Source organism: Gymnoscopelus microlampas, assembly GCF_963454915.1.
Source record: "Gymnoscopelus microlampas genome assembly, chromosome: 3".
Lineage (NCBI taxonomy): Eukaryota > Metazoa > Chordata > Actinopteri > Myctophiformes > Myctophidae > Gymnoscopelus > Gymnoscopelus microlampas.
In genome coordinates, this window is record NC_139940.1 from 54,160,047 (window position 1) to 54,172,317 (window position 12,271).

Here is a 12,271-nt window from a genome sequence, read left to right on the forward strand (position 1 = left end):
ATTACTCATTATGCAGAATGTCCCAAGTTTTCAAATATACAAAATGTATAAAAATCCTTTGAAAATAGCAGATATACAAGCTCACAATGCGTCACATCCCAACACTTTGTGAGGTTGTAGATCGGCTATTTTCAAATGGCTGAAATGGTTATGTATTTTTAGCGGTGCCAACCGCTCTACACTTTACTTGACTTTGTCCGTATGAGCGTCCGTCCGTCCGTATGTTATGAGCACGGGATGAGCATGGCAAAGAAGCAACACATACAAACACACGCACACACACACACACACACACACACACACACACACACACACACACACACACACACACACGGACTTGGAGATTGCCTATGCCATCTCTCCTCTCATTGGCCACACGTGCCACTAGTTATCAAAGAGGGGTCCAGGGACCCCCAGCGTATGTTATGTCCGTCCGCCCGTTTGAGCACGGGATGAGCACGGGATTTTAAACAGCTATAACTCCAGTTTGCAGCATGCCACCAAGTCCAAATTTGGTATGTGGACTTAGACCACCAATAGGGACGAGCATGAATTGCTGAAGTTATCAAAGCGGGGTCCAGGGACCCCCAGCGTATGTTATGTCCGTCCGCCCGTTTGAGCACGGGATGAGCACGGGATTTTAAACAGCTATAACTCCAGTTTGCAGCATGCCACCAAGTCCAAATTAGGTATGTGGACTTAGACCACCAATAGGGACGAGCATGAATTGCTGAAGTTATCAAAGCGTATGTTATGTCCGTCCGCCCGTTTGAGCACGGGATGAGCACGGGCTTTTAAACAGCTATAACTCCAGTTTGCAGCATGCCACCAAGTCCAAATTTGGTATGTGGACTTAGACCACCAATAGGGACGAGCATGAATTGCTGAAGCCCCGTCACCTCTGTCTTCCCATTGGCTGGCCTTTAAACAGCCATAACTCAAGTTCGCAGCATGCTATAGAGTACACATTTTGGACTAAAACCACCAATAGGGACGAACTGTAATTAAAAAAAATTAGGAAATGGGGGTATGGAGGAAAATAGGGGAGGGTCATGCCATTTTAAATTTAGTCCAAGGGAGGGTCATGCATTTTTAAATTAATAAAATAGTCCGGGTTTTTATATATATATTTTTACCACAGTTTTTCTGAATTCAGGAGAACTGTGATCAACACAACATCATCCCTCCGTTTTTCCCCCCATGGCCCTCTCCAGACCATGAATGCAGCATTTATTATGGTGAAAAATAAATGGTGAAAAAAACGCAAATGCCCTCCTCCAAGGCAGCATTCAAGGCTAAGAACATTGCCTAACTCTCTAAACGTGCATCTCCAGTAAAGCTTGAGTATACTAATTGAGCGCTGTGTCACGCACATAATCATAGCCGATCTACAAGCTCATAACGCGTCCCAGCGCGACGCATTGTGAGCTTGTAGATCGGCTATTTTCGGTACGCGATACAGCGTGCAACGAAGTGTCCAATCGAAACATAACCCTGCCGGGTGCACGCACTCACATGTCCATTGTCCATTCAACAAGAGCAGCAGACGCACACAAAGAAGCGCAGACAATCAGTGATCCGTCTTAATTTGAGACAGATAGCCTACAGTAGGTATTTGTGGACGAAAAATAATTATACTGTTCATATCCTCTCTCTCTCTCTCTCTCGATCTTTATCTAATATAGCCTTAGATAAAATCTCTCGAAGATGTATTTTATCGATTTTAACACGAGTCTTATCTATCTACCACTCCCCAGATTGCTGTGAAATGTCAGCTTCAAAGACCGTACTTCTCCAAACATGTACAAATGCTGAATATAATGTGCTTACCTGCTTGCCCCAAATGTTAACTCGGTGTAAGGCGTGTTTGTGCAATGTATTAGTCCATATCTTTCAATAAATAAGTGTTTTAATCCCGTCTGTGGCCAATTCTGTCGGAGGTTCCCAATGGGCGGTGGTACTGGTGACGGGGCGCATCTGGTGAAATCCGGAATTACACTCAATGTAAACAGGAAGTAAACGCGGGGGGGAATGGCGTTCGGCAACAAACGGGAACAAAAGGTCAAGGTCAAGGTCAAGGTCAAGTTTATTATGTCCCAAATTGGGCAATTCATTTTACAGCAGTAGGTAAAAAACTCTAAAAAACAAACACATGAACAATAACAAAGACATAGACAAAGACATCGTCACAAAATCCAGATAATACCAGTAAAGTGCAGTTACATACATGAGCTACCTCCTTCTGCTTCCCCCGTTGATGGCACGGATGGAAGTAGGCACAAATGAAAATTTGTACCTATTTTGTTTTGCTACAGGGGCCTTTAGCCATTGGCCGGAGGGCAAGAGTTCATACACAGAATGTAGTGGATGAGAGCTATCCGCTCTGATAGATGATGCCTTCATAAGCACCTGCCTATCATATATGAGACTTAGACAGCTGAATTTCTCACCCACAATCTTGCTAGCCCCCCTTACAATCCCATTTAGGGCATTTTTCTGTTTAATTCCAAGATTCCCATACCAACAAATGATAGAAAAAGAAATAACAGACTCTACAAAAGCCCTGTAGAACAAAATCATCAAAGTTTTATCCACCTGAAATTTGGCTAGCTTCCGTAGACAGAAGAGGCGCTGTTGGCCTTTCTTACACAACATTTCAGTGTTTGAGTCAAATTTCAAATGATTGTCGATAATGGTACCGAGATATTTGTAAGTGGTTACCAATTCCACTGCCTGGCCATTTATCTCACTACTCTCAGTAGCTAGTGCTGAGAGTCTAAAATCAATGCACATATCCTTAGTCTTTGTGACATTAAGTTGTAAAAATGCCTCATCACACCAGGAAACAAAGTCATCAACAACTGGACCATGGCTGGCCTCATTATCGTCCAAAAGACTAATGATAACAGAATCATCAGCAAATTTGAGAATGTGTCTGTTGGCATGTTGACTTCTACAATCATTTGTATACAGGATGTACAGGATTGGGGAGAGAACACAACCTTGGGGTGAGCCTGTGGATGATGTTAGTTCTCCAGACAGATTATCATTCACTCTTACCCTCTGGGTTCTGTTTGTAAGGAAGTCAAGAACCCAACCTATAATACATGAGTCTAAGCCAAAGTTGTTAACTAATTTTTCAACTAGTATGTGTGGCTGAATGGTATTAAAGGCTGATGAAAAGTCAACAAAAAGCAGCCTAGCGTGTTTCTTGCTCACTTTCAGATGTTCAAACAGAAGGTTTAATAATGTGATGGTAGCATCAGACACTCCTCTCTTAGCCCTGTATGCAAATTGCATAGGGTCTAGAAGACACTCCGTTTTTGTCAGGAGCTCTTCCTTGACCAGTTTCTCAAATGACTTCATAATAACAGAGGTTAGGGCCACAGGCCTGAAATCATTGAGCGCTTTGGGTCGGGGCCCCTTGGCAACTGGCACCACAATAGATCGCTTCCATAGGGATGTTACCCTCTGCTGGGTAAGAGAAAGCTGAAAAATAAAATTAAAAATAGGGCCTAACTGTTCTGCACAGACAGTGAGCAGACGGCCACCTATATTGTCAGGGCCTGGACTTTTTTTTAGGTTTACACCCTTTAAAGCACCGAATCACACTCTGCTCATTAAAGGAGAGATCATGAACCTTGGATGAAGCTAGACCCTTCCTGAGCTCAGAGTGCTCCTGTTTGAAGTCGTGCACATCAAATCGGGTATAGAACTGATTAAAGTCCTCTGCTAAAAGCAGATCGGAATTATAGCCACTAAGCTGAATATTAGTTCTACCCTCTTCCTTAAGGCCAACAATAGTTTTCATACTGCTCCATGCAGAGCCCAGATTATTCATTCTGAGCTGATTTTCTATTTTGCCTTTGTATTTCATTTTTCCAGCCCTGATTTCACGTTTGATCTCTTTCTCTGTGTTATGCATCTCTATAAGGTTTCCTGCTCGAAATGCTGTAGCCTTTTTGTGCAGTAGCCCTTTAAGAGATTTTGATACCCATGGCTTGCTGTTGGGATATATTTTAACAGTTTTGACAGGGATCACTATTTCTTCACAATAGGATATCCAGCTGCAAGTGACATCAGTAAGTTCATCAATATTATTACATGAGTCTTTAAACATATCCCAGTTGGTACAATCCAGACAGCCCTGTAGAGACAGACAGGCGTCTTGATTGGAAAATATGGACTAATACATTACACAAACACAACGGACACCGAGTTAACATGTGGGGAAAGCGGGTAAGCACCTTATATTTAGCATTTGTACATGTTTGGAGAAGTACGGGCTTTGAAGCTGACATTTCGGTGCCAGCAATAGTTGCCTTTTTGAAATTCCAGCCCCTGCCGAATCCGAATCTCTCTGCACGTCTCTGTACACATCACATGTGCAGATTGTGCACTCCAGGCACCTGCCTCTCATTATACCGCGCTTGTCTTTAATATTTGTTTTTAATGCAGCAAGTGTTCTCTATTGATGATGCGCAGTGTTGCTATGCTCATTTGGGAAGTGCTTGCACTGTATTTTAATGATGTGCCGCGCACGTCGCTTAACACCTATACACTAGGTCACACAATGGACAATTGATATGCATATAGGCTAATTCCTATGTTAATGTACCTGGCATGAGTCGGGAGCCTTTGTAAACTTTGTTAGAAGTGTGAATTTAAAGTAGTTTTAAATCTATGCGTGTGCCTGCGCGTGCTCCTGGTCAAATAGGCCGTCTAGTGAGCATTGCACCCCTGATGATGCGTCGTGAGCAGCGCTACTTTGAAGAACGTAGTCACTTCCATGCCCAGACGTGTTTAAGGTTCAAGGTTCAAGGTTCAACTTCATTGTCAACAACACCATTTACAAGTAAAAGGCACGTGAAATTCATTGTGTGCTAAAAAAACAACACAGCAGCTACAGTCTCAGTAATTCCACATTCAGACTCAATGTCAAGTGTTATGTTATAACTAAGCTGCTTAATAAAAACATGTATAAGATCGAAACTACCTAAGTGCAAAAAGCTCATGTGCAAACTGCTTGTCATATATCTAATACATTAGCCACAGACATATGGCCATATAGTCCGGGCCATGTAGTGTTCAGTGTGTGTTCAGAAGTCTTATGGTGGCCAAGAAGAAAGTACTCCATAGTCTTTGTGTGTGGCTAGCAAGGCTGAGATGCCGCTTGCCTGGCCGCGGCCGCAGTGCTGGCCTGAACAGGCTGTGGTTGGGATGGTGGACGTCCCCAATAATCCGTTCAGCCTTGGCCACGCATCGCCTCTCGTATATTCCCTGGAGGGAGGGAAGCTCACCTCCGACTATTCGCTGGGCTGATCGCACTACTCTCTGTAGTGCCTTCTGTAGAAGGACAGTGCAGCTCCCGTACCATACGCTGAAACCACCCGTCAGGATGCTCTCGATGGTGCAGTTGTAAAAGGACCTCAGGATACGGGGCTGACCCTGAACTTCTTCAGGCGCCTTAAGCAGTACAGGCGTTGTTGTGCCTTTTTCACCACATGAGTGGTGTGAGTGTTCAACTTAAGGTCGTCGTCTATGTGTATGCCAAGGAATTTGAACCCACTGACTCTCTCCACTGCAACTCCATCGATGTAGATTGGCGTGTGCTCCCTTCTTGGCCTCCTGAAGTCAACGATTAGCTCCTTGGTTTTTCCCGCGTTGAGAGCTAGGTTGTTCTTCCGACACCACAGTGCCAGTGTGTTGACCTCATCTCTATAGGCCGTCTCACTGGCGTCAGTGATCAGCCCCATGACTGTATAGTGTCGTCTGGTGGGGGGAACAGTACAATGGAAGACGCGTCGGCAACAATCTCCGACGGAGGAACCGCCGAAAACTCCGGAGAACGGTAACCGATCGTCGTTCTGATGTTCAGTAATGTTTGCCTATCGTATGTGTGTGTACTGTACATCTTACACTAAGTGTCCCTAAAGTGACTACTAAGACTGCAAACAATTGCAAAGGTAGCGTGACGGCCAGCCCTCCACTTCTCCACGGCGCCATCTCTCCCCCAAAACATAAAAAAACCCCGCTAAACTCAACTCTTTCTGACAACTTTGTCCTTCCATCAGCACGGGTAGCTTATGTGTAAATCGTCGAACTCTGAATCCGTGCGTTCCGTAGTCCGCGGGATCAAATCCCACTACAGTTAATACTTTTCCGCGATGCAACGTTACTTCTTGCGGTCAAATTATTTACTCGAAGTTAAGGTTAGGAATAAGATTAATGTATAATAGACATCATTTTACTGAGGTAAATGTCATTGATATTTTTGGGGGCGGGTCGTTCTTTTTTTTTTAATCACTTGGGGAGGGTCACTGATTTTTTTTTCCCATTCAGAGGGAGGGTCATGGCATTTTAAATTAGGGCACATATTTCCTCCAGGGGTACCCCTACATACATTTCGATTTGTCCCTAATAGTCCATGGAAATAATAAAGTAACAGTTGGGGGCAGAGCATTCACACATCGCGCCCCCTATCTCTGGAATACTCTCCCTCAAGTTGTTAGAGATGCCGACTCTCTGGGCATTTTCAAATACAGACTAAAAAACTATCTTTTTTCCCTGCATTATGGTTCCCCCTAGTATTATTGAACGTATTGCTTGGTTTATTGCCACGTTCTTGCCCTGTGGTTTTAAATAATTGTTCAAAATGTATTCTCTTTCTTTTTTTCCATGCAGGCGCATTTTACAGTGTTTTTTCGACTACTATGTATTTTTTGTTGTGAAGTGCACAGAGACCCCTTGGGGTGATGTTGCACTATAAATACAAATAAACTGAACTGAACTGAAACTGGAAGATAATGACATTTTAAAGAATATGTGAATCTCACATTCAACAAAGTGTGACGGTGGCCAGGTTGTCACATGTGACTTGCCACTTCTCTTTAGAATGCTGGCACCCTTTACTCTTTCTTCAATAAATAAATAACAATCCACATTAAACTCACAATAATAAAATATCAATTGCACAATAAAGTGCGGGGTGCGTAATTACTGTGAGAATAATAATGGTGATCAAATACTGCAAGACTACGCCACCCTTTTATATAAGAGGTAGGGTCCTCTGTAACACTCTCTTTCTTTAGGCTATTCACAGGTTCGAGTTTACCCAGGTAAGTATAAACACTTTTAAATGAGAACAACACACCCAAATATATCCCTTGGAGAACACTGGACAGAAACAGGTTTGTATAAAAAGGTAAGTTAACTTTATTGTTCCTAATACAGCGGCATCTAGGCCATACAACAATGAAACACATAAACAAAATATAACACTAAATACTAAAACCCTCAACCTCCTACGGCGCCCACTAACTAACTAAAATACACATACACAGGTCACTTCCAACAATAAAAGGCAAAACTCAACAGGGCTTGTGCAAAATATAGCAATAATATGAATTTAGCGATAAAGTGCCGACTATTACTGAACCAGTAAAGTGCCAGGTGCTAATTCAAAGTATACATACTCGTCACGGTTCACACGCAAAAGGTGGGGAATGTCCTTATATGGGCGTAATGGAGCGGGGGTTTAGGCCAGGAATCTCTGTCTCTTCGTGTCTTCGTATGCGCGGCCTGCAATTATAGAAACTAGAACCAGTTCATCTGTTCAGTGTAGATTCACATATGAGGTTTAGGACCGTGGTTTTATGAAGGTAACGCTGCATAGAAGAATACTTACACGCAAGCCAGACAAATGTCTGGCTGTGAGTGTGTAGGGCGCGCAACGTTATCGCCACTGGCCGTCTCCTCTGCTCCTTGGTTCGGTTCGTCTCACTTTTCCTCCCCGTCGCTCGTCTGTCGCTGCGGCTTCTTGTCTCTGGAAGCGGGCACGTCTCAGCTCACCGTCCGTTGCTTGTGGCTTGGTGCGTCTCGCTGTCTCCTTATTCTCCACCTTTGCTCCGTGGCTTCTCCTGCGCTGTGCACAACCTGCTCTCTTGGCTGTCACACTCACACTGCCCTGTGTGCCTGTCTGTCTCCTGTCTCCTGTTCAAATGGCCCGCGCCCACTTTTGTATAGTGTGGACCACACCCTATTCCACCCTCATTCGCTCTGCCAACAGCGTGACCTGGGGACATTGGCTGGATGGAGTGACACGGTCAATGTCATGCAGCCTATCATACAGTTCAAAGTCAAGTGGCTCAGGGACCGTGGGAAAATACATTGTCATGTTAAAACATTCAGTGGGAAATTACAAGGAATACATTTAATTTTGACCCTGTCACAAAAGTCTACCTGGTATAAACCATAAATGAGACACAGTGGTCATCAGCATATAGTACACACATCTGTGTAACAAAGAGTGAAAATGATTCATATAAAAGCCCCAAATTATATGTATTGATTGTAACAGTGCTCTCATTCACCTACCTGTCCTGCAGCATGGAATCACTTCCTCTGCTGAGGCAAATTACGGTGCGCAAAAAGGGACACTGCACGCAGCTGCGCTGTTCATCCACCAGGTGGCTTTAGAATTACACTATACAATACATTGAAAGGCAAGCGTATGGATTTTTGAAGAAATGAATAAAAGGATATTTCTAACTCTGTTACACGTGGACATTAGAACATCTAATTGTTGTTGTTTTGCACTTACTTTTTGGATCCCTCCCTCTGAAGTCACATGCAGTGTGAGTGCACATTGCACTTTGCAGGGGCCCCTGCACATTGCACTTTGCAGGGACTTTGCAGGGGCCCCTGCACATTGCACTTTGCAGGGGCCCCTGCACATTGCACTTTTTAGGGGCTTTACAGGGCACTTTGCAGGGACCCCTGCAAACTTAATAACTGACGCGGTCACGTGGATTGATTGCTTGATTGATTGAATTGATTGAATATTTTTTTAGGCAGAAATGTACAAGTTAAAAACACTTTGTCTAAAAGGTCCAAAAAAAGTCCTTGCGGTCTTGTTTCCATTGAGGTCCTTTGTATTCAATTTATAAACATATATACAGTAGTAGCACAAAACAGTTCAATATCATCACAGTTTTCATCACAGGAGGGGAGTGGAGTGGAATGCAAGTGGTGATTTTTGCTGAACTTTACACTTGATTTTATTACCTTAATACACATTGTCATAAATACTATATGCTTCCAGTCACTAGTTTAAAGTCTTCTTTCAATCATCATGATATGTGTTTAGGTAAATTATGTCCCATTTATTTTAAAATTGATGATAAAGTAGGCTATGCTCTAGGAGGGGCGGGATGTTTCTTTTGACAAGTTACCCAACTAATAGCATTCATTTCAGCTTGTGATATAATAAGATGGTGGATTTGAAATTGCTGAAAAATAGTCTTCATCTACGGTCTGTAGAGTCTATTGGCGTAACGCTGTCCATTCTTTTTACAGTCTATGAGTGTAACCAATGGTGGTCGTCGGTCCATAATAAAACACGTCACTGATGGAGTTTGGCCAGGAATGAAAGGCATATTTATTCTGCACATGCTCAGTGTGCATTAGCAGACAGAGTGTGGCACGCAGGCACGTCATGACGTCACAACAATAACATGGCTTTATGCATCATTATGTTCAATACTCAACACCCTCCACTCAAACACATGTTCATAGCTCCCTAGAACAACACATCATTATGTTCAATACTCAACACCCTCCACTCAAACACATGTTCATAGCTCCCTAGAACAACACATCATTATGTTCAATACTCAACAACCTCCACTCAAACACATGTTCATAGCTCCCTAGAACAACACATCATTGTGTTCAATACTCAACACCCTCCACTCAAACACATGTTCATAGCTCCCTAGAACAACACATCATTGTGTTCAATACTCAACACCCTCCACTCAAACACATGTTCATAGCTCCCTAGAACAACACATCATTATGTTCAATACTCAACACCCTCCACTCAAACACATGTTCATAGCTCCCTACAACAACATCATTGTGTTCAATACTCAACACCCTCCACTCAAACACATGTTCATAGCTCCCTACAACAACACATCATTATGTTCAATACTCAACACCCTCATGTTGGATAGTAGTATAACTGTGATACTGTACACTCACATTAGACTGACTCTGACTCTGGATGGTTGTTCTTGTGCACACACACACACACACACACACACACACACACACACACACACACACACACACACACACACACACACACACACACACACACACACACACACACACCTTACATCAGCGTGTCTGCCCGCATGCAGCCAGTGGTGGAAAAAGTACTCACATGTTTTACTTAAGTAAAAGTATCAATACTGCAATGTATAAATACTCTGATACAAGTAAAAGTCTCGAATTCAAAATTTACTTGAGTATTACAAAAGTATTGGTATAAAAATGTACTTAAAGTACCAAAAGTAGAAAGTAGTCAATGCGTCGCATCGCGACGCATTGTGAGCTTGTAGATCTGCTATTTTCAAATGGCTGAAATGTATATAGGACTGAAGGGGTTAATGTATGTTTTGTAATAATAAAATGTAACTAGTAACTAAAGTCTTCAAATAATTGTAGTGGAGTAGAAGTAAAAGTACTGAAAACTGGAAATTCTCCAGTAAAGTAAAAGTACCTCAAAATTGTACTTAAGTACTGTACTTGAGTAAATGTACTTAGTTACTTTACACCACTGACGGTATGTAGTACAGTAGAGCTATTATAAAAATACAAACACTTATACTTGAGTATTTTCTAAATAGTGTCATTCAAATGATTCTGCTTGAATTGCTTGAATCTGAATTGACAAAACAGAGAAAGTAATGTATATCGTCTCGTGTCGGGTGGAAACCTCATATGTTCCGAAACTCTTTCTTTTCACCATTCACATTCAAAAGCATCAAAAGCAGCAGATCTACAAGATAGAAACGTGTCGCTTCACGCCGTGTTTCTAGCTTGTAGATCTGCTACTTTTGATGCTTTTGTGTGACGTTGTAGTATGATCAAGTAGGGGTTAATTTAAGAAAAAACACAAAAGAATAATAATTTATAAACAATAAATAAATACAAACTATTTTCAGAAAACAGGTTGTGTAATGATAATGTATAAAGTACTGCAAAAGGTAAATACTCAAGTAAAGTAAAAGTATCTTAAAATGATACAGTGTACAGTACTTGAGTAAATCTACTCAGTTACTTTACACCAACGTGGGTGCACGCACGTACGCGCACGCGCGCACACACACACACACACGCACACGCCCCCCATCCATCCATCCATCGTAACCCTATTGGTTGAGTCAACTCATCAGAGACATTATCTGTCCTCACATAGACACATTGAGGAGGAGGGGTCAAGCATAAACCCAGGGTAGAGAGGTTCAGTGAATGAGGACTGGAAGGAGTAAATGTGTGTCAGTGAGTCAGAGGACCGTTTATAGAAAGACACAGTCCCTGCAGACCAGTCTAGATACACTGCTACTCTGTTGGATTCAGTGGACCAGACAGAACTGACAGGGGTCCAGACAGAACTGACAGGGAGGAGAGTCTGCCTACTATTGTGATAGACATAGTAACGGCCTCCAAAACAGTACAGACTCCAGGACTTGTCATTGTATCCAAGCCTACTACCATCTCCTCTCCTGCTGATCCCTCTGTAAGTCACTCCTATCATAACAGTTCCACTCCACTCTACCTCCCAGTAACAGCGTCCAGTCAGACCCTCTGTACACAGAACCTGTTTACACTTATCATCAAATCTGTCAGGATGATCAGGGTACGACTGAAGCTCCTCCCCCAGTGTCACCTTCCTGTTGTCCTCAGACAGACAGAGGTTTCTGTTTGCTGTGTTTGGGTCCAGTGTGAGAGGATGGAGATCTGATATGAGAGAGAGAGAGAGAGAGAGAGAGAGAGAGAGAGAGAGAGAGAGAGAGAGAGAGATAATTGGTTTAATATCCATAAAACCCACACACCAAAAATAGCAGATCTACAACGCTCTGCAACACGACGCCTTGTGAGGTTGTAGATCTGCTACTTTTACTACTTTTGTGTGAAATTGTAGTAAGATGAAGTAAGTATTAATACAAATTTAAAACTATAAAGTATAAATAAGGAGATAGGATGTTTCTTCCTGACAACATGAGACAACAAACCAACATAAACAATACATGCCTCCATTAAAAGGATAGTTCACCCCCAAAATGACTTTATTTCTATAGATTAGTCACCCGGTAGGAGACACAAAGGAGACTCTTTGTGTCTCCTACCGGAACCCACTGCTCGTCATCATATTATTGTCTTAGGAATGAGACAAAAACTAAAACGGATCCATGAATTC

At 42.5% G+C, this 12,271-nt stretch overlaps 2 protein-coding genes across 6 annotated transcripts in view; one reads left to right on the forward strand and one right to left on the reverse strand.

The window, feature by feature from the left end:
* Positions 1-12,271, forward strand: part of LOC311042441 (guanylate-binding protein 1-like) — a 157,516-nt gene that overhangs the window by 22,439 nt on the left and 122,806 nt on the right. The window lies entirely within an intron of this gene.
* Positions 11,200-12,271, reverse strand: part of LOC311040652 (NACHT, LRR and PYD domains-containing protein 3-like) — a 40,756-nt gene continuing 39,684 nt past the window's right edge. For both annotated transcript variants that reach the window (XM_084050982.1, XM_084050981.1), the window contains exon 12: positions 11,200-11,811. In XM_084050982.1, the coding sequence (XP_083907108.1) occupies positions 11,252-11,811 (560 nt within the window). In that variant the 3' untranslated portion in view covers positions 11,200-11,251. The remainder of the gene's footprint in view (positions 11,812-12,271) is intronic.